Genomic DNA, 22292 nt, shown 5'->3' with positions numbered 1-22292 from the left:
GCCAGCTCTCCGCAGGAACCTCTGTTCACTCACTACACCATGTTTCCCACAAAATCCTTCGACAGACTCAATAGGCAATTCAGGTTGTCTTCGAACTCAAGATCCCTTTTCTTAGCCTCCCAGGGTACTTCACTGTGCCTGGCTTTACAGATTTATCCCAGTTTACAGAGCATGTAGCTAAGGCTCAGGAACATCAGGCTCTTGACTGGGGTGAGAGGCGGAGTCAGAGGTGAACCAGCTTCCTGCATATACAAGGAGGGTTTAGGGCCCTGTGCATGTCTGTGAGCCATTTTGGAAGTTATAGGCTGACAACTGGCACCTTGACTCGTCACCACAGCTTGCACACAACACACACACAGCATAACGGTAGCAATTGGAATCTCAGTGAATATGTCTTTAAAAATCTTTAACCACTATTTGCATATATGAAAATGGAGCATATATGTTGAAGTTGTTTTAGGAAGGGTAGGGTGGGGAGAATGATGGAGGGGGTGGGGTGGTCGGGACATCGTGCTGTCTACATGTATAAAAATGACACAGTGAGGGGTGGGGAGTTTGGCCTAGTGGTAGAGTGCTTGCCCAGCATGCACGAAGACCCGGGTTCGATTCCTCAGTACCACATGCATAGAGAAAAGCTGGAAATAGTGCTGTGGCTCAAGTGGTAGAGCTCTAGCCTTGAGAAAGTCCAAGGACAGTGCTCAGGCCCTAAGTTCAAGCCCCAGGATTGGCCAAAAAAAAAAAAAAGACTTACTGGAACATTAGAAAAAGACAGCACACAGGAAGCCCCCCAAAAGCTCTCTCCCCACTGGCTATAAGGGGGAAGGGGGTGGTGGGTCCAGACTTCTGGATCTCGTGATGCCTGCTGCTGCTGGACAGATCTGGGGCTGTGCTTGAGGGCCTGGGTGATGGCAGTGGGGTACGGCAGGTGCTTTGAGACTGAGACCTGGGGCAGCACTGCCATGCTGCCACAAGCTTTCCCTGTAAAGCACAGCCACCTAATAGTTGAGTGAATACCAAATGCAGCTTCGGGCTCCAAGGTCAGGCCTCTGCCGGGGCTTGCATCCACTAAAGCACCTGCCTAAAACCACACTGAAGGGCAGGGGCCTCATCAATCCGGCCCAGGCTGGACACCAGACTTGCCGAGAACGAGATGTGGACGTGCTCGTCAGCCTGGGCTGGTAGGGGCCTCAGCCCTGCGATCTGGGAAGGAGTGAGGTGTGAACTGACGGGAGTGGGTCAGCGGACTGCAGGGAGCGCAGGCTCAGGAGCACAGTGGTTTCCAGGCAGCCCCCGGGGAGAGCCCTGGTCACTTCCTGCCACAGTCCTCCCACCCTCTGGGTCCCCAGAAACTCCCTAGCCCTGCCTCCCACAGAGGCCCAATCCAGGGCCTCTCCTAACCCATCGGGCAGTGGTGGGTGTGGGGGCTCCTATCTCTCCCTCTAAAGAGTCCCACCCCCCGGGCTCCATTTCCTCCTCTTAGGGCAGACAAGTGACAGTCTTCCAGGGATGGTGGGGGCGGAGAGGACGGAAGTCAGCAGCTCCTCTTCTCCTCTCCACCAGACCCCACTCTAGGTAAACCTGAGAGGCTCTGCCAAGGAAGCCAGCAACCAGGGACCTCAGGGACTGCAAGAAGTCAGGACAAGCCCAGGTTCCAGTGCCCCCACAAGGCATTAAGGCCCATAAGTCTCCCCCACTTCTCTAAGTGCAGTGGGGTGACACTGTGGGCTGGGGTAGCAGAGGTGAGCAGGAAATAAAGACTCATGCAAAAGTGGTGGCTTTTATTTCCTTCTTGGGCCAGCAATGACTTCCCACTGTTGGCCCACAGACCTGGAAGCTTTGGGGAATAGCAGGCATGGCAGAGGCGGGGAGCCCGCTGGGCTCCAGGCCGGGGGTCTAACCTGAGAGGCTGGGGTGGAGGGAAGCCAGGGCGTGGCCACTCTGTGGAAAGAGCAAGTGGGAGGCCACACGTGTTCAGAGCTCAGCTGGGAGCAAATGAGAGCAAAAGCAACCAGCTGCACTTCAGCTGGCTGGGGTGGAGGGTGGGGGGGGACTAGAGCGGACCCCAAACCCGCAGCAGCCCCTGCAGCAGAGTCTGTATCCAAGGTTCTGTCCAGCTGGTTCCGGTGGAGAACGATGCCCATGAGGGGCTTAAATAGATGGGCGGGGGAGGGGGGCAGAGGATGTAGCGAGAACAGAGTTGACTGTCCAGCCAGCAGGCCCCTCGCTGGGCCCCCGAGTGAGGCTCCCCCGTGGGGGAGGGGAGGGCGGGTCCTGGCCGCCTCTGGGCACAGGGGGTGTGGGCTTAGCGCAGGTCCTCCTCCTCGCCCTGGATGGTCTTCTTGATGCGAAGCAGCATGGTGGTGAGCCACTGGTCCAGCCTTGAGATGGAGTCATACTCCTTCACCTGCGGGCACAGCAGCAGCCTGGCAGCGGCTCCCTCCCAATCACGCTTGCTCCCACAGAAGGACCGAGCCAGCCAGCTGCCTGTCTTGGCTATCCTGTCTTTACCACCCTTCCTTTGGTGGAAAAAGCATTTTACAGCGGAGAGAAAAGAGGCTTTCCCTTCCTTGTATAAGCCAAGATGGAAGGAGGCCCCGAAGAGTGGCTGGAAAATTCTGTCCCCAAGGGGTTGGGTGTGGCCCCTCCCCATCCTTCCTTGGGTCTTGTCTTCAGACCCTGCGGGACGGGAGGGGGGTGGTCTACACCCACACGTGTGGGCACCCAGGGGGAGACTGTGATCTGGGAAGCCGCCTGAGGACTGGAAAGAACTGGGAAACAATGATTCAGGACGCGCTACCCCGTGGAGCAGAGACCTGCTCCAGTGACATGATGTGGCCCCACGCGCTCGCCCTGGAGGCAGTCTGAACCCCAAGGGGCTCACCGCTGACACCCACAAAATTCACTGCATCTCCTGGGTCTAGGCAAGAAATATGGGGTGACCAGAAGAAACCACAGCCACGGCCCAGAGGTAAGGAAGGAGCGGCATCTGTGGGACAGCAGGCCTGCAGGAGGGGGGCAGCTTCCCCACGACCTCCACGCAGGCCAAGCCACCTTCACCGTCCACTCACCGACTCCGTGTAGCTGTCCACGTTCTGTTCCTCATGGGCATCTAGCAACTTCTGCAACCAAATAGCAGGCCAGGCAGGGTCAGGGCCAGCTGGCCGGGGTTAGACTTGTTTGCCCACAATAGGGATGGAACCTGAAATGGGGGGGTGCTCGTCCACGGAGAGGGAGAGCAAGGTGGGGTGGGTTCTGGCCCCCCCAAATGGCCTAACTGTGGACTGCTGCCATGGCAGACAATGGCTCCCACGCCATGCCCATCTCACTGCAAAAAACGGGGCCCAGATGGCAGGAGAAGGAAAATCAAAGCAGTCAGCCCCATGAGAAGGGCTGAATGAAGCCAGAAGCACGGGCATGTAGACTCCCTGCCCAGTGCTCGCACCCTGACCCCTCCAGGGTTGGGGCTCGGCACTCACCTTTATCAGCTTGCATTCCCGGGAATCAGAGAAGGCCGGGAACAGCTCTTCGTACTTCTGAACAGCAAGCTAGGCAGCACGAAGGGAGGAAGGGGACACGCTAATAACGACAGGCCACTGGAGACACTGACACACTGGGGATCTGAGGACCACAGCTGGGAGCCAGCGCAGGCAGGAAAGTCTGTGAAACTCTTATTGCCACTAACTAACGTGACAACTCCAAAGTTGAGCGGTGGCTCAAGTGGTAGAAAGCCAGCCTCAAGTGAAAAAGCCCAGGGACAGGCCCGGTGCCAGCAGTTCACACCTGTAATCCAAGCTAGCCAGGAGTCAGGATTGCAGGTCAAAGCCAGCCTGGGCAGCAAAGCCCCTGTGACACTCTTATTTCCAATTAACCATCAGAAAATAAAGAGGCACCGTGGCTCAACGTGGTAGAGGGATAGCTTTGAGCAAAGGGGCTCAGAGACAGCGCCCAGGCCCAGAGTTCAAGTCCCACAAGTGAAGATGGGTAGGCTGGGTACATACACATGAATGTCATGCCACGCCAGTCACATGACCTGGGACTTGGTACCACAGCCACATAATGGGCTGACAGTGGGGGGAAAGCGGGAGGCGCTGTCACCAAGTGAGCCAGCCCCTGGGAACCATCCCATGACAGCCAGTGTTTCCTGCCAGAAAGCATGGCAGAGGGAGCGCGGCGGGGGGCGGGATGGATAGACAGACTCACCTTGGCATTCAGCATGTCGATGCAGAAGTGGCAGAGGGCAGCCTTGAAGAAGTGGTCCTTGGCGCTGTACTTGAGGAGGGGGCTGTCCATGGCGCTGGTCCCCACCTGTGCCAGACAGAGGCAGTGCTGTGAGCCCAGCACAGCCAGACTCATGGCTGGCACTGGGGGCACCTGTGCCCTCCAGGGTTCTAATTTCTGGAGATGAGCAGTGGCAGCAGGAGGGACCAGGACATGAAGAGGGCCGGGTGGATGGAAGCCAGGTGGCCAGGCGACTCCCAGCCACCCAAGATGGTGGAGACAAGTCACCTACTGTCAAGCCCACAGGAGGCTGGCATTCAGTGGGCAGCGGGTGACAGCCGTGGGAACATGAGTGGCATCTCCCGCCCCTTTCTCCCTCTGCCTGCCTCTCATGGGAAAGCAAGCCAAGCCCTCCCAACACAGGGAGGAGTCCACAGCTGCTCCCTGCTGCCCACTGGGGGACGAGGCCCCTGCTCTGCCACCATGGCTGATCTGCTTTGGCAGTGGCATCCCGGGGGTCTCGGCAGCTGCTGTGAGGATGTGGGCCGAGCCAGGCCGGAAGGGCTCACCAGGAGGAGAAAGCAGCACTGGGAGGGAAGCAGGGAGAGGGACAGGGGTCGGCAGCAAGGGCGGGCACCGAGATAGCACCTGTTCGTAGATGTCGATGGCCTTCTGGTACTGCTCTAGCTGGGCTGCGTAGCCTGCCACCTTCAGCAGACACTTGTTGGCTGAGCTGTGGGGAGGAGGGGGGTGTGAGAAGGGGGTGGCAGGTCCTCCATCCCCAAGGGTAAGTGGGCAAGCGAGGGGCTACCTGTTGGACTCCTCGCCTTTGTAATAGTCTGCAGACTGCTCGTAGTGGGCGATGGCCTGGGGAGACACAGGGTGCAGTGGGCACAGGGGCACAGGCTGGGGGGAGGGCAGCAGAGGGGGTGCTCTGGGCAGCCCCAGCCCTGCTTGGACACAGTGAGACCCCTGTGGCTCACTTCTGCCAGTGCCGAGGTCACCAGTGGGTCCTGGGCAGAAGCCCTGGCACCGATACCCGCTTACCTTCTCAATGTCCACCAGCTCTGTCTCATAGATCTCTGCAATGGAAGTGTGGTGCTTGGCTGCAATTGTGAATCGGCCCTGGGGGACACAGGGGGTGGCGGTCATCTGAGCTGTCATGTGGGCCAGGCCTCCACAGGGATTGCCCAGGTGGGATGGGGAAGACACAAGTCCTGGCCTGGCAGAGCCTACTGCCTGGCTCCCTGCCTGGCCTGGCAGCTGCCCTCCGGGCTGGGCCTTCTCTGAGCGGAGATCCTGACTGCCAGGACTTGCTAACTACGGGACACACCAGTGGGAAGGCCCGGCAACTGGTCCATGCCAGGCACAGCAGTGATGTGAGCAAAGGAAAACTCTGGCCAGGTACAGACTCCCAGGGACCAGGGAGGACCGGACCAGCACAAACCAGCCTGGACCAGCCCAGCCCAGCCCAGCCCAGTTCAGGGGACACTGGGCTCTCAATTCCTGGTCTGTTCAAGGACGGTGTTGGGGAGAAGATGCTGGGACACAGCGGGGGCCACGATGAGCCAATGCCCCTTACCATGTCAGTGTAGATCTCGATGGCTCTCATCAAACAATTAATGGCCTCTGGGGAGAGACAAAGGGGCATGGGAAGAGGGAGAGGGAGAGAGGGGAGGAGGAGAGAGAGGAGGAGGAGGAGAGGGAGGAGGAAGAAGGGGGAGGAAGGGAGATAGTTTCAGAGGATGCAGGAACTGGTGGGCACTGGCAGGCACAGAGCTGCTGTAGGCTGCAGGGTGAGCCTGAGCCCCAGGAGAGCTGGTGAGGTGCATCTCCCCAGCACGCTGATACTTGTGGGGATATCACCCCAAGGCCACCACTTTTCCTGGAGTTCCGGGGACAACACAGAGCTAACTAGCCTGAGTGTTTCAGGTCAGACTCACTGAAGCCTTGCTCTTAAATGACAGAGCTGGAGGCCTGGGGAGAGGCGACAGCTGAGATTGTCTGGGAGGCAGCAGGTTCTGCCTGGGCTCAGCTGCCATAGCTGCAGCCTCTGCCCCTGTCAGGCCTGGATCTCTGATGGAAGGCAGGAGGCGGAGGCCTCGGAACTCAGGGCCTCAGCGTGGATGCCTCAGTCCTCTCTTTCCCCCATCTCAGCTGGTGACCCCTCAACCTGGCTCCACTGCCCACTGGGGCCTCAAATGACAAGTTTCACCAAAAAAAGCCCAATGGGCAGGCTAGGAGGCTTGGGCGGTGTGAGGAGGACGTGGGCTGTCCCCGTTGTGCCAGTTCTCGCGAGAGTGAGCTTTCGGAAAAGCATCTTCTACTTTGACCAGTTCTCTGGGGGAGAGTAGAGCATGAGTAGGAGGCATTTTCTAGCAGATAGAAATGAGCTCTCGGGGTGAGGATCTTTTTTATAGACACCACCACTTCTGTGCATTTCAGAGGGAGGAAGACGGGGGAGGCACAGGGCAGAGGCCCTGGCTGACCTGGGCTCCCCAGTGAGAGGGCACTCCCAGCCCCACCTGCTGCTTTCAAGGGGCACAGGGACATCAGAGTCCCCTGGGAGTCCCTGGCAGGCTTGCAGGCGTGGGCCTGGGCTTTCAGGGGTCTACAACCTCCCCAATGCACGTGCAAAGAGCACCCCTGTGTAGCTCTGAAACGTCTCTGGGGACCCAGGGAAGATTTGGAGGAAGCACAGCCTTCAGTAAGGTGTGAAGGCTGATGGCAGAAAACCTAAGAAAATAGGAAGTAGAAACAAAAAAAGAAAGGAACGGGAGGCAGAGGAGGTAGGAGAGTGGCCCACAATGCATGCGTGCGTGCACACTGTGTCACAAAGGTCTGGAAACATCCCATGAGCTAGCAGTCTGCTGGGCCTAAGCCTAGATTTGGGGAGACGGGCAGTGACAGACCTCACTGAGGGGCCTACAGCCCGGTCCAGCCTGGCCCCAAGGCTTAGGTGGCGAAGCTTGCTCCCCACTGAGAGCGGCAGCTGCCATCCTCTGGCAGGACTCCGGTTTCCGGCAGTGGACCTGTAATGGCTGCAGGGGAGAACACGGAGTCTCCAGGCCATGTCCCATCGGTGCTGGCTCCCTTCTCCGGGATGAGCTATCCTGGAAAGTGGCAGGCAGCCAGCCAACACCCTGGCTGGCTCTTGGACAAGCCTTCGACCCACTCTCCACCACAGGCCTCACCTCAGCCTTCTGTGCTCCAGCCTGCACTGCACTGCTCCAGCCCAGGTGGCGTCTCACCCACCAGCCCTGCTTCACCCCCAAAGACCTAGAAGGGGGCTATGGAGGCTTATGCTGTTCCTCCGGCTCCACACACAACTGGGAAAACCCTCGAGCCAGCAAGGACTCGGCCTGGGCTAGAGACAGATGTCTGGGACATGGCATCATTTAATGGGAGGGAGAGGAAATGTGGGGCCCAAGCACACCTCTGCACCTGCCCCAACCGTCCAGAAGGCTGGGGAAGGGGTGTTCCCCAGCAGGTCTGTACCATGGAGCTGGCAGTGTGGTCAGGAGGCATGACCCCCTGTGCCACCTGCAGACCCAGGTGCCTGCGTGAGTCACGACAGTGGGAGGCTTCTGGGAGACCCCCGGGGGAGCTGGCAGGTGAAGCTGACTGGGTGCAGCTGGGTGAGAGGCCCCTGGACTGGTGGCCAGGGCTGTCGGTCACTGCACACCAGTGAACACCTGCACACATCACAGTAGGTCTGTGCTTTACTCCCCAGACTGGCCCCTTCACCTCCTTGCACATGCTTTTCTGCTCTCACCCTGCGCTGGCCACATCAGGATGCTATGAGGCCATGAGGCTGTCACTCCTCTCAGCTCAAAGTCCTGGAGCTCCAGACACACACCAGACTCACCCCTCCCCCAGCCATTCCCTGCCTTGCTCCCCCACAGGCCTCTGCCCACGCCTCCCCTCAAAGGCACAAAGGCTGCAAGCACATCGCAGCCCAGCCCTGCCTACGGTTAGTGGAGGGGTCTGCAGGAGGAATACACCATGCCAGGCACACAGCACACAGCCTGGCAGCTGCTGCCCCAGAAACAAGTCCTTCCAGTCACTCCGGATGGAGCAGCTGAACATCACAGATGCCAGGCCCATCTCTAGGCGACCAGTTTCCCAGGGGAGCGGAGGGAGGCGGAAGGGAGGACTCTCTGCAGAGACAAACCCAGGTTCACTCTGGGTCATCCAGTCACCTGCTAGGGCCCAGTGCTACCAGCCAAGCATAGTCAAGCCTTGCTCCGTCACCAGGGTGGCTCTCCCTGGCATCATCAGGCCAAAGCCTATCAAGGCTCTCTACTTAGGCCCACATCTGTGAGAGGAGTGACTGGCCAGCCCGGGGACAGATCAAATGTCTCACTGGGAGCCAAGGGCTGTGTGGCAGGAGGGCTGTGTGGGCAATTCCACCAGGCTCTGTGAAACAGCTTCCCCAGGCCTCTGACCCTCCTACCTAGCGCCTGTGCTCCAGAATCACCCATCTCCTTTTTTAAAGACTTCACTTTCCAGTCCCCTGAGAGGGCAGTGATGTTCATTTAAGGGTCTTTGCTTGCTAAAATTAAATGTGACCAACCTATGTCTGGCAACCCAGTCAAAAAAACCCCAAGTCCCCAAGCTGGGGATGCAGCTCAGTGGTCCAGTGAGTGCCCCACACCACAGAAATGAGGAAACCCAAACGCCTGGCTGGACCCACGACCTCAAACCAGGGGACCAATCGCTTTCTTGCTCTTCTTGTCCCAGCTGGGCTGTCTCCACCGTCTTATCAGAGGCTCTTGAGCTCCCCCCTCACGTGGGGAAGGCAGGTTAGGATAATTTCCGCTCTTTCTCGGCAGCTATCCTACCTGGCTGGTCTCAGGACGCCCCCACTGCCTTCTGCATGTTAATTTTGACAACAGAACAGCTTTGCTGTTCCCTGGCAGGCGGTGGGTCTGCGATGTGACGCCCACTCCCAAATGCTCACAGGGGGTGGGGGCTGAGGAGCAAGGAGGGGAGCAGGTGAGGTGCCAGCAAGTGGGGGTGGGGGGGTAGCAGCTCTCAAGTGAAGGCTCACTTTGCCTATCACATGTCAGCCACTGGAAAAACCCTGGGCTGCTTGAGGCCTGGGGTCGGGTGTGGAAGACAGCGCTGCTGCTCCCAGTGCAGCCCACTCCCCGCCCCCCCACCCAGCCCTCCTGTTCAACCTTACCTTGTGGGTCAGCTTTCTTGAAGGCGTTGCCAGCATCCACAAAGCTGGTGGCTGCATCATGCTTGCTCTGGAGCTGGAGGTGCAGCTGGGCGGCCTGGCAGAAAGCATTCCCCGCAGCTGGAACACAGGAGCAGCGGGGTTCCGGCTTCCAGAGCCAAGTTTCCAGGACTCACTGGCCCCAGATCAGAGGCCGGGGTGGACACTGCTAGAGGTCACCTAGCTGTCTACAGCAGGCAGGCAGCTGAGCCACAAGGCACAGAAAGAGAATACAGGTTCCTCCACTCTAGTCCACATCCCAGGGCCACCAGCGCTGAAGAGAAAGGTGTCAGGAGAAGGAAGGCAGAGCCCTAGTACTACTCACCTCAGCTCTGAGGTTCTTGCTCCCCCTTTTCCAATCCTGCTCCCCTCCCCACTCCCCTAAGCTCTTCCCATTGAGCCCCTCAACCGGTCTTTACAGGATCCTGTGGCTGAGGTACTACAATAACAGAAACATGAAGCAAGACCAGCAAGAGTTCAAATCCAAGCTGGGTGATGGTGCTCATGCCATCTAGCTACTCAGGAGACTGAGATCTGAGGATTGTGGTTCAAAGCCAGCCCAGGTAAGAAAATCTATGAGACTTCTTTTTTTTTGGGGGGGGGGTGGGGCTTGAACTCTGGGCCTGGGGGTGATCCCTGAGCTCTTTAGCTCAAGGCTAGTGTTCTACCACTTGAGCTACAGCACCATTTCTGATTTTCTGGTGGTTAATTGGAGATAACAGTCTAAGGACTTTTGTGCCGGGCTGGCTTTGAACACGGATCCTCAGATCTCAACCTCCTGAGTAGTGGAAATTATAGGCATGAGCCATCAGCGCCCACTATGTGAGGCTCTTATGTACAATACACTACTCAGAAAAAGCCAGAAATAACACTGTGGCTCAGGTGGTAGAGTGCTAGCTATCTCTGAGCAAAAACAGCTCAGGGCCAGTGCCCAGGCCCTGAGTTCAAGTCTAGATGGTACCCACGCTGAGCCCCAGGCTCTCCGATGGAGGGGAGGGAGTAGACAGGGAGGAAAGGGAAGTGGGGAGGGGGGAGTTTTAGTAGAGAGCACTCACCACTCCAGTTTTTGGCCATTTTGAACATGTTTGCTGCCCTGGCGTAGATTTCACAGGCTTCCTCCATTTTGGATGAGCCTCTGGGGGTGAGGGGGAAAGATAAGGAGACCTTTGAGGATGATATCCAGAAGAAAACACATGCATTGCCTAGCAGCCTCAGAAATGTGCCCCCCCCCGGCCTTCAAGTCATGGTCCCCACTGTCCCCCACAGTGCTGGTGGCCCTGGAGCTTCCCGACCCCCAGCCAGCGCTGACGGCCTCTCCCATTGCCTGGTGGGGTTTCCTGTGACCAGCAGGCCCCAGGCACTCTGCAAATCCCTTGCCTAGGATGGTGCAAAGCATTGTGGGGACTAGGCTGGCTGTGGACCCCTCTCAGCTTCCCCAGTGCCTTGTTAATTTTGTGCCTTGCTTAGTGCCTTTGTTCTGTTTGTTTTTGCCAGTCCTGGGGCATGAACTCAGGGCTTGAGCACTGTCCTTAGACTTTTTCCTCAAGGCTAGCGCTCTACCACTTGAGCCACAGCATCACTTCTGGCTTTTTTCTGTGTATGTGGTACCAAGGAATTGAACCAGGGTCTTCGTGCATGCTAGGCAAGCCCGCTACCACTAGGCCAAACTCCCGGCCCAGTGCCTTTGTTCTGACACGGCAGGACATTGTCTGTACTGTTCAGAGCAGGGCAGATACAGCAGGATACAGTCATACCAAGAAATAGTAGGAAGGAAAAAAAGTATCAATGTAAGATATAAATATGAAATGCTTTCCATTTGTGTAAAGAGAAAATGAGAAGAATAGAATCAGACATGTTTATATAAACAGAATATTTCTGGACAGATACACACAAACTTAGTAACAGCATTTTTCTTAAGGTGGAGTCTGCAGGATTAGGGCCAGGTGTGGGAGGCAGATTTAGTCATTGAATACCCTCATTTCTGCTGTCTGTGCTTTAAAACCATGTGCATAATTTATCTATTCAAAGAATATCTAGATTTTAATATTAGAATTTAAGTTTGATCACACTGTCAAGCAATGAATTCTTTTTTTTTTTTTTTGCCAGTCCTGGGCTTGAGCTCAGGGCCTGAGCACTGTCCTTGGACTTTCTCAAGGCTAGAGCTCTACCACTTGAGCCTCAGCACCACTTCTGGCTTTTTTGTATGTATGTGGTACCGAGGAATCAAACCCGGGTCTTCGTGCATGCTAGGCAAGCACTTTAACCACCAGGCCAAACTCCCAGCCCCTCAAGCAATGAATTCTATTTCTAGCCATTCATCCGGGGGAAAAAAAATCAGAGCTGGTGCCGGTGGCTCAAGTCTGTAATCCTAGCTACTCAGGAGGCTGAAATTTGAGGATCCCCATTCAAAGACAGCCCAGGCACTGAAGTCCTTGAGACTGTTTTCTCCAATGAACCACCGGAAAACTGGAAGTGGTGCTGTGGCTCAAATGGTAGAGCACTAGCCTTGAGCTGAAGAGCTCAGGGACAGTGCTCAGGCCCAGAGCTCAAGCCCCATGACCAGACCACACCCCTCCCTCCCCATGCAAAAAAAAAAAAAAAAAAAAAAACCCAAAAAACAAAATCAGAAAAGCTCCAAAGACATTCAGTACAACAGTCATTCGGCTTATTTGTTCACAGTTGGTACTCTAACACTCAAGACACAACTCCAGCCTGTTTTTTTGTTTTTCTTTTTTGCCAGTCCTAGCCTTGAACTCAGGGCCTGAGCATTGTCTTTGGGCTTTTTCAAGGCTAGAGCTCCACCACTTGAGCCACAGTGCCACTTCCAGCTTTTTTCTTTTTCTTTTCTTTTTTTCCATATCCAGCTTTTTTCTATGTATGTGGTACCGAGAAATCCAACCCAGGTCTTTGTGCATGCTAGGCCAAACTCCCAGTCCCCAGCCTGGCTTTTTACTGGCTAGTTGCAGACGAATCTCTCAGTTTCTTCTGTGTGGGCTGACTTAGCATCTTGCTCCTCTGGATCTCAGCCTCAGGCATGGCTGGGATTACAGACGGGAGCCAGGGGTGCCTGGGCAGCATGGCATTATTTGGAGCACAAATAATGTGTACTTCCCAGGGCAGTGGCCCTGACCACCATGCCCCCCTACGATCACCCCCGGTGGGGGCTAATCCTAGCCCAGTAGGCCAGCTGGCTCTTTACAGCCCACTCTGGGACACTGAGAAGGAAGGAACATATGCGGCATTTTCCATAAAAGTTAGATGGGGCCTGTGGACCTGGCTGTACAATATCTCAGTGCTTCTGGAATGTTCTTTAAAACAGATTTGCTTGGGACCAGGAATTTGGCCTAGTGGTAGAGTGCTTGCCTAGCATGCAAAAAAGACCTGGGTTCGATTCCTCAGTATCACATACATAGAAAAGCCACAAGTGGTGCTGTGGCTCAAGTGGTAGAGCTCTAGCCTTGAGGAAAGCCCAAGGACAGTGCTCGGGCCCTGAGTTCAAGCGCCAGGACTGGCCAAAAATAAAATAAATAAATAAAAATTTAAAAAAAAATAGCCAGGCTCAAGCCTATAATCCTAGCTACTCAGGAGGCTGAGATCTGAGAATCTCAGTTCAGAGCCAGCCTGGGCACTAAAAAGTATGTGACTCTTATCTCCAATTAACCACCAGAAAGCTGGAAGTGGAGCTGTGGCTAAAAGGGGAGGATGGTAACCTTGAGCTAAAGAGCTCGGGAACAGTGCCCTGGCCCGGAGTTCAAGTCCCATGACCCACAAAAACAACAACAATAACAACAAACAGATATGCTCACAGACTTTAATCACAAGTCTGCCCACTCCACAGAGCCTAACTCCTTTCTCTGTGGGTGCCAAGTAGCCTTCTCCAGCCCAGGCCACCCTCTGAATGAATGGGTTCAGACTCTGATTGCAGAAATAGCTGGACCTGGATGGGCTCGTAAGTCCTGGGCAGGTTTGCTCTGCTTGATTGGACACAGAAGATTAGACACAACACAACAGCCTATCAGCTGCCCAAACTGAAACTCTCAGATCCCAGGCTAAGCTGGCCAACCCTGTGCTTGGTCAACAATTCTGACCACAGGGCGGAAAAGCCTGGGGATTAGTGCCTGCTTGGGCCCCAGGCTGCTTCCCTGGCCTCAAAGCCTCCTGAACATGCTGGTCCTAGCATCGCTACAAGAGTACATAAAAGAAACCCCATCCTACAGACGATCCCAAAGGGAGAGAAGGGAGACCTGCGCAGCCTTAGCTGGCAAATCCTAAAGAAGCTACCCACCCACAAAGATATCGCTGTATCCAGGGCAAACACTGAGCATCTGAGATGAGGTGGCACCAAGCAGATGGGAGAGCCTCACCCAACTCCATGAGCCCTCTTATGGGCACTGTACACTGCAGTGTGTGTGTGCCAACAAGGGCAGGAGCCCCATGCAGACATCAGGGGTGCTCCAGGCAGGGAACAGTCAGAAAAGGCAGAGTCAGAGCAGGCTTGGAGTTCAAGGAAGAGAAGCAAGCCAGGATGGCGCCTGTGCGTGGAGCAGCAGGATGGCATGCAGAAGCCCTGGCTTCAGGCCTCCACCCAGCTGGTAGAGGGTGGCTGGCTCTTCATGGTTTCCACCCCCCCTTCTGTCTCCAGGTCGGGTGGGCTCAGGCCCCCCCATTTTAGGGGCTCTCTTGACTACAGGGCCTGCCCCCAAGGACACTGGAAAAGCTCGTTGGGATCCTTGGGAAGGGCCTGGGTGGCTCAGCACAGGTGACAGCTGACAGCGTTTGTCAGTCCCTCCCTCGCTGACCTCCTCCAAGCTGCCTCCATGGCACTCACTCTTCATCCTCCTCTCAGCACAACCCCCTCCCTGTCAGCTCGCTGGGAATCAAGGGAACTGGTTTGGGCTGGCCTGGTGTAGGGCTGTCTATAATTACCCCGGTTTTGCTCTCTCCCCCTCCCAATGCGGAGGAAGCAGTCTCAGGACTTGTAGGCACAGCCAGCAGCCCCCAGAAATTGCCATATGGAGGGCTGCATGCTGCCAGGAGGGCCCAGGTGCAGGCGGGACCAGGCCAAGGGTTTTGTGCGGGGCAGGTTCACTCGCTGGTGCGTGGATTCTGCTCAGCTCATTTGCTGATGAGGCAAGAAGCAAGAGAGGCTGACTGGCGCTGACCCCTGCCCAGACCCTTGCAGCAGCTTCACCAGCAGAAGGCGAAAGAGGAAAAGAAAGCCCGGGTGGTGTTCCCACTTCTTAGCTCCTTTGGTTGCTTCCCTAATGGGATTCAAGTCCTGCCAGGCTGTGTGGGCACCACATTGCCTGCCTGGCCCCACTAACAATAATGAAAGAATAATTTGGGAATGTGGCTTAAGTGGTAGTGTGCTTGCCTAGCATGCATGAAGCCCTGGGTTCAATTCCCCAGTACCACAAACACAGAAAAAATGGAAGTAGTGCTGAGGTTCAAGTGGTAGAATGCTAGCCTTGAGCAAAAGAAGCACAGGGACAGTGCCCAGGTCCTGAGTTCAAGCCCCAGGCCTGGCAAAATAAATAAACAAACAAAGAAAGAATAAAAAATCACAGGTTGCTTGCCCAGCTCCAAGGTGGCCCAGGTGCCTCGTCTGGCTTGCTTTTACCAGAAAGAGAAAGAGTAGAAGGAGCCTGAAGATGCCGAACGCCTGGCGTGCTCTGCCAACTATGGGGCCTTGAGCTAGTAATCCTGAGTCTGCCTGTCCATCACTTCAAAGTCGAGGCGATTAAGGCGTGCTGGTAGTTCACACCTATAATCTAGCCACTCTGAAGATCATGGTTTGAAGTCTGCCCAGGCAGGAGAGTCCATCAGACTCTTCCCTCCAATAAACTACCAAAACGCCAGAAGAGGAGCTGTGGCTCAAGTGGTAGAGTGCTAGTCAAAAGAAGCTCAGGGACAATGCCCTAAGTTCAGGCTCCAGGACTGGCATAAAACAAAGCCAAGTGTAGACAACAGGCTGAGAGGGAGCAGTTGAGTGTGAGGAGAGGAGAAGGGCTGTGATTGTTGTTAAGAAGGAAAAAGCTGCACACCAGAGGAGCCAGCCACCTGGCATGCGATCAAAGGAGGTGGGAAAGTAGCAGAGAAGCCAGGCAGGCCGCCACCAATGGCCGACTTGTGTTTCCTCCTGTGTCTAGGGGAGGGACTCCACACATTTAAGGGCTCTTGCACCAGTGCCGAGAGCGGCTGTCACAGAGCAGGTGTAGTTCAATGACATTGTCCCCAAGAGGCCGATGCGGGGATGTCTGCCTACTTCAGGCCTCCACCCCCTGGAATCCTGGCTCTCCCACAGCCCTGCCCTTTCCTTCAGGATGCAGAGGGTACTGTTGGCCCTGTATCCTGAGCTTCTGCATTTAACCGCAGGTCAAAAACCTGTTCCTCTACAGACTTCTGTCATTATTCCCGAGACAGTACAGTATAACAAGTATTTCCAGATCATTTACATTGTCTGAGGCATTACAAGTAACCCAGAGATGATTCAAAGTATACAAGAGACATATGGTTCACGTAAACACCATACTATCTTCTATATGGCGGGGGGGGGGGAGGGCCTGGGAATCAGTCATCCAAGGATGAAGAGGGACCACATATATTTGTGGGTCCGCTGCCCCTCTAGACTGTGAGCTGAGTGGTAGAACTCGGAGCTGCTGCCTCCAGCCTAGCAGGGCCTGGGGTTTCTCACCGCTGCCCCTCTGTTCCCTCACAGGTTCACCCCATCCAAGCCTTTCCTTAAGGGATGTTTCAAAAGGCCCTAGCTCTAGTGTCCCCTGGGGAGCCTTGAAGAGACTGCAAGGTTTTCAGCTGTGGATCCTGGAAGTCAGCAAGGTGGCAGGGCACTGTGGTTCATCCTGGCACCCACTGGAAAACAGCACGGAGGCTTCTGGAGGTGGGAAGGCTTCTGGCTCAGTTATGGCCACCTTCCGCGCTCCAAGGCATTCTTCCACTCACAAAAGCAGGCCCTCTAGGGTTTCTGTGCCCACAGATTGTTCAGGCAGAAGTTTACTTGTCACCACGTAATCCTCAGGCACTGAGGTTGGCAAAGGGTTTGCACAGAATGAACAGTGCCACCGCCACGCTTCCAGCGCCTCCAGGCATTTGGCTCAGGCCATGCTGTCATTCCCTATGACAACTGGGCAAGCAGGAGGGACAGCTCCAGTGGGACCCAGGCGGAAAGGCTTGGATTGTTTCCGGGGAGGTAGTGGGGAGTCATTAGGGATGGAAAAGAGAGCAGGAAGGAGGAAAAAAAGGGCACTGGATCTCCTCTATCCTGGTTTTGCCATCTTGCTATGTTCCTGGAGAACTCTGCCCTGGATGTGGAAGCTAGTGGGCTTTGCAGCCCTTTCCTAATAAACAAACCACTCACTAGCTTCCACAGCCTGGGAGATGGGTCTGAGCACAGACCCCACCCTAGGAAGAGCTCTACAAGGTTCACAGAACATGAGCAACTGGGGCTCCTGGATTTGAGAAGCTGAGGCTCCCAAAGGCAGAGGAAGAGGTAGAGACCCAGCCATCCTGTTTCCAGACCTCAGACATCCAGCTAAGGCCACTGTCAAATGCTTAACCTGGGAAACCCTAGCTCCAGGGGGAGGAGTGCTGAGAGCAAACATTCTGCCTGTTAATCAAGTTCTCCCCAGCTGATCTCTAGATCTGCCCAGTCCAGCACTCACCCTGGGCTCCTGCCAGCCAGGCCCACACAACCCCTGTCAGGGCATCTTTTCAACTCTGCTTGGAGGTGGAGAGGACCGCTACACACTGGCAGTGCTTCAAAACACTTGATCTTTCCACATCCTTCTTTAAATGCTGTGTCCCCAAATGGGGCCCAGCCTTAGAAACAAATGACACTGGTGGCTCAGCCTGATGGCAGAGCCAAAGGACTTTGGAACAAGCCAGGGTCCGAACCTGCCTCTCCCACTTCCTGTGGTGCTGGGCAAATAAACTACTCAAAGCCCTGCTTTATCCTTGATCCAAAACCACGGGGGTTTTGTGTGGACTAAATAGAGAAAACAGGTTAAATGCCTGAGCCCAGCCTGGGGAATCCAAGGCCAATGTTACCTGCATGCTCCATTCTCTCTGCAACAGCCCTCTGCATAACTGTCCCCATACTGCGGCAGTCTTCCCAAAGCCCTCTGGGATGCTTCCACTGCACTCCTCACTCAGGCTTGCCAGTGTCTCTAATCCAAGTCAGCGCTCCTGGCATCATCTCCTGCTCTGCCCATGCTAATGTTACCATCAGACATAATTCTGGGCAGGGAGTTTGGCCTGGTGGTAAGAGTACTTGCATAGCATGCACGAAGATCTTGGTTCGATTCCTTGGTACCACATACATAGAAAATGACAGAAGTGGTAGAGCGTTAGCCTTGAAGAAAGCCCAAGGACAGTGCTCAGGCCCTGAGTTCAAGCCCCAGGAGTGACAAAAAAAGAAAAAATTAGAAAACATGAATTCCAACACTAAATCTTCACACATCTAGGCCCTTTGCTCAAGCTGTCCCCCCAGAACACCCCAAGACTAAGGTTTCTCCCCTGAGATGTCATCTTCTGGGTAGAAGCACTCTTCACAGCAGGCCTCCCCCCTTGCCTTCCCTAGTGTGTCCCAGGGTTTGTCTGTGCCAAGAGTGCGGTTCCCTTCTCCCCCGAGCTTCCTCTTAGTCCAGCAACTTCTCATGAGTGACACCACCTAGTCCTTCCTAACATCTGACAGTGTCATTTTAGTGGCACTTGCAAGTGTTAATCTTGCCTTCCCATCAAGTGACAAGTGGCTCTGGAGCTAACAGTGGTTCTCTACACACACAGCTCAATTGTACACTATCTCTGGGCCAAGGGAACCAGACATTGAGAGGCACCAGGAAAACTACTGCTGAAAACTGAGCTCTTGGCCCACTTCCAAACACTGCACATGAACTTTTCCCTTAGTGAAGAAGGAAGAAACGCACATGCCCTCCTTCCTTCTACCTTCAGCCTCTAGAATAAAATATTCCTGTTAATCAACACAACCTGACAAGACTCGTCAGACCCGGATGTTTCACTACACCAAACAATCCAGCCCCATTCTTCCAATTATTTTGCTAAACATTACTCAACGTCAAATGACAAGGGCTGGCTCACTAGGATGTGGTGGCACATGCTTACAAAGTTCTTTGGGAGTCTGAGGCAGGAGGATCTCAAGTTCCAGGCCAGCCTGGGCTACACAGCAATAGTCTGGCTCACAACAACATACACAACAAAACCAGAAGAAGGCTCCAGCTCCTCTCCGGGAAAGATCCTTCCCCTTCATTTTTCATTAACCTCTGCCAGGCTTCTAACAGAGGCTCTTCCAAGTCCCAGGTCTCCCAGGCAAGCTCTTCCTTCCCTACTTTCTGGCTGGCTCTCCTGCTCATACTTCTACCTTTGAGGTGCCAAAGTGCCCCCCAAAGGTGTCCCTCTTGGAACACAGGCCTCTTCCTGATGCATTCAGGCCCCTTCCCAGGGTCCAGAGCCTTTTTCATTCCCTTTCAACTCTTTGGTCCCTACCACATTCAGGCTTCCCAATCTCTTCTTCTAGTCCCCATCCAGGTCTGTCTATCACTCCAAATGTCCAAGTCTTTTTTTGGTGACAATTCCAGAACTGTACCCCATATCAGGCTCAATTCTAAGCACTTCCAATATACTTGATGAGTGTAAAAAGTTTTACCATGCCCAGCAAGAGGACATGGAAGAACCACATTTCAAACTTGGGCTTTATGCACCCAATTATGAAGCTTCCTCACATAAACTTTTGTTAAATGTCTGCCACCATGTAGGTGTTCGTTCTGGCTTCCAGCCCCCATCAATCTCATCTAAAGCACATCTGGGATTCCCTAGACTCGAGGACCCCAGGCCTGCAATCCCCTCACCGTTCAGGCTCAATCGTCTTGCCTTCCTTCTTTCATCTTCACCCCTCAGCCCAGGCCTTCTTTGTCGGCCTCCCTCACCCAGGATCCTCTGCTCAGGTCTCCTTAAGCTAGTCACTGGTAGCTTGTGCCACCCTCGTCCAGGCACCTAAGCGCCATCCCCCGCCGGTGTCGACCATCCAGAGTCAAAGACCTGAATCCTTCCAGCCATTTTTCCCTGGATGCCAAAAACTTCGGAACCTGCCGGGTCTCCGGGCTCTCTCAGTCCCCTCGGGCGGCCCCCCAAAGCCGCAGTGTGGTTTCCCAGGCCCGGGTCCCCCTCGACCGGTCTCCAGCCTCAAGACGATGTCACCCGGGCCCGTGTGTCCTCGACGCAGGCCCCTGGCGGTCTTCAAGCCTGGGCTGCTTGGCGTTCGGCCTGGGATCCTGAGACCCCCCTCAGGCCGCCGCACCGCAGTCGCAGGGCCGACGGCCCGCGGCCTAGCCCCGCGGCCTCGGCCACGACTCCGGCGACCTCCCAGCCTCGCTCCCGGCATACCCCGACTCGGTTCCTACCCGAAGAGGCCGGAGAAGAAGGACTGAGAGTTCTTCACTTTGCGCTCCGCTTCGGCCAGCAGCGCCATGGCCTCCGCCTCCTTCCCGGAGTTGTCCATGACGACCGCAAAGGTTCTCACAAACTGCCGGGCCCGGTCCCAGGGAGGACTCCGCCGAGGCCGGCGGCGTACACAGACCCGGAGAGCTCGGGAGGCTGCGTTGACGTCGTCTAGGCGCGCGCCGCCTGCGGCCCGGCACCACCTGACTGGCGTCAGCCAACCAGAAGCTCCGTGCGGCGGCGCGCGCCCCCGAGGGCCACGCCCCCACCGCCGCCAGAGACTCCGAACCTCCAATCGGCGCTCGGGAAGTCCCACGCATGCGCATACGGCAGCGTGAGGCGCCCGCTAGCTTCCTAGTCCCCCGTGTGACGCCCTCCACGTGATGCCACGGGAGCCAATCGTAGACTCCGCCGCTAGGACCCCGCCCATAGTGCTCACCCTGGTTCTCCTCCACCAATCAATCATCAGGAACCCTCAGCTCCCCGCTCCCCGCCCTGCGGAATCTGGGCACTTGTCAGCTGACTTGGACGCTCACGTGACAGGCCCCCGCGCCAGCAGGGTTTTGACAGTTCTGCGGTCTAGTCCTGCGTCCTCGCTTATGTCACGTCATTCTTTTTATTTAGAAGGCCCGCTCTGTTTTTAAACACAAACAAGACCATTCCACTACCTGCGCCCTCTGCCGATCGGTCGGCACTCACATTATCTTGGGGAGGGCAGTGAAGTAGTTGCAGGAAAAAGCGCAGATTCTCTAAATAGAAGTGGTCAGAGCCTGAGCGCAGGTAGCTCACACCTATAATCCTAACTCTTCAGAAGGCTGGGATCTGAGGATCGTGGTTCGAAGCCATCCCAGCCAGGAAATCCCATGAGACTCCTATCTTCAATTAACCACCAAAAACCAGAAGGGGAGCTGTACTTCAAGTGGTAGAGCACTAGTCATGAGCAAAAAAAAAAAAAAAGCTCAGGGACAGCGCCCAGGCCTTGAGTTCTCAAGCCCCAGGATGGGCACACACACACACACACACACACACACACACACACACACACACACAATAAGGTTCCAGATCTAGGGGCCCAGATTTTCCTTTTTTCCCCCCTTTCTTTTTCTTTTTCTTTTTTTTTTTTTTTGCCGGTCTTGGGGCTTGAACTCAGGGCCCGGACACTATCTTTGGACACTTTTTGCTCAAGGCTAGCACTCTTAACACTTCAGCCACAGCGCCACTTCCGCCTTTTTCTGGGTACGTGGCACCAAGGAATCAAACTCAGAGCTTCATGCATGCTAGGTGAGCACTCTACCACTAGGCCACACTGCTGGCCCCAGATCTTTGGTATTAGTATCATTCTCCAGTCAGTCAACCAAACCAGGATTCCTAGGAGAAATGACTGGGTCTAGGATGTGATAAGATCTACAAGATGGGTCTGAAGGATCCTGCAGTGCCAGAAAGAGAATCTCTCCCTCTCTCTCTCTCTCTCTCTCTCTCTCTCTCTCTCTCTCTCTCTCTCTCTCTCTCTCTCTAACACACACACACACAGACACACACACACACAGACACACACACACACAGACACACACACACACATATCCTGGGACCCTAACTAAAGCAAAAAAATGGTCAAGGGGTGTGGCCCAAGTAGTAGAGCACCTGCTTAGCAAATGTAAGGCCCTGAATTCATACCCCAATACCACTGCTTGCCCTCCCAAAAAGGTGGAGCATAATTCCTCATACAGGCAGTTGAAGCTAACATTAACAATGGTAAGTCATACTGATAGTGTGTATCCTTAGTAATATGATTGAAATAACACTTCCATAGTTTACTTCTCAACTCTTGAGGCCTATTCTACACCAGCTAGCCAAAACTCCTCAAAACTGTTAAGTCATCACACAAGGGAAGTCTGATAAACCATCACCACTGTTATCACAGGATCCTACGGGATTAGGATTACTAAATGTAATATGGGTGGCCAGGACTGTTGTCTAGCAGTAGAGTGCTTGCCTAGTATGTATGAAGCCCTGGGTTCAATTCACATATACAGAAAAGGCTGAATGCGTACTGTAGCTCAAGTGGTAGAGTGCTATTCTTGAGAAAGCTCAAGGACAGTGCCCAGGCCCTGAGCTCAAGCCCCAGGACTGGCAAAAAAAAAAAAAAAACCAACATAATATGGTATCCTGGGGGAGATCTTGATATAAAGAACACTGGGTAAAAATGAAAGCAACCTAAACAAGCTATGGGCTTTATTAAAAATGCTTGCTGATATTGATGTACTAATTGTAACAAATGTATATACTAATGGAAAATAGTTATGGTGTATAAAGGGATTTTTGGTACTGTCTTTATGAAATTTACATAAATCTATAACTATTCTAAAAGGCTCCTTTTGTT

General features: G+C 54.7%; 1 protein-coding gene across 1 annotated transcript; it reads right to left on the bottom strand.

The window, feature by feature from the left end:
- Positions 1-1758: 1758 nt before the first annotated feature.
- On the bottom strand, positions 1759-20097 carry Napa (NSF attachment protein alpha). Its single transcript, XM_090323013.1, has 11 exons — positions 19876-20097; positions 10498-10577; positions 9407-9523; positions 5801-5847; positions 5266-5343; positions 5030-5085; positions 4867-4951; positions 4201-4305; positions 3477-3545; positions 3069-3119; positions 1759-2404 (listed from the first exon to the last, which is right to left on the bottom strand). Exons 1-11 carry the CDS (start codon positions 19971-19973, stop codon positions 2303-2305), a joined length of 888 nt encoding a protein of 295 aa, XP_090179139.1. The 5' UTR covers positions 19974-20097; the 3' UTR covers positions 1759-2302.
- Positions 20098-22292: the final 2195 nt, after the last annotated feature.

The sequence above is a fragment of the Megascapheus bottae genome, chromosome 31 (assembly GCF_031878675.1).
Source record: "Megascapheus bottae isolate mThoBot1 chromosome 31, mThoBot2.hap1, whole genome shotgun sequence".
Classification (NCBI taxonomy): domain Eukaryota; kingdom Metazoa; phylum Chordata; class Mammalia; order Rodentia; family Geomyidae; genus Megascapheus; species Megascapheus bottae.
Note: the sequence above shows the minus strand (reverse complement) of the source record. Positions and strands in the feature narration are given on the sequence as shown.

What these genes read in the sequence shown, in the direction of transcription:
- Napa (XM_090323013.1), bottom strand. Translation starts at nt 19,973, where the DNA reads ATGGACAACTCCGGGAAGGAGGCGGAGGCCATGGCGCTGCTGGCCGAA. An exon ending in TCGAGATCTACACTGACATG is followed by an intron (nt 5,344 to 5,800) that starts GTAAGGGGCATT and finishes TGTGTCCCCCAG; the next exon opens with GGCCGATTCACAATTGCAGC. An exon ending in CCATCGACATCTACGAACAG is followed by an intron (nt 4,306 to 4,866) that starts GTGCTATCTCGG and finishes TGTCTGGCACAG; the next exon opens with GTGGGGACCAGCGCCATGGA.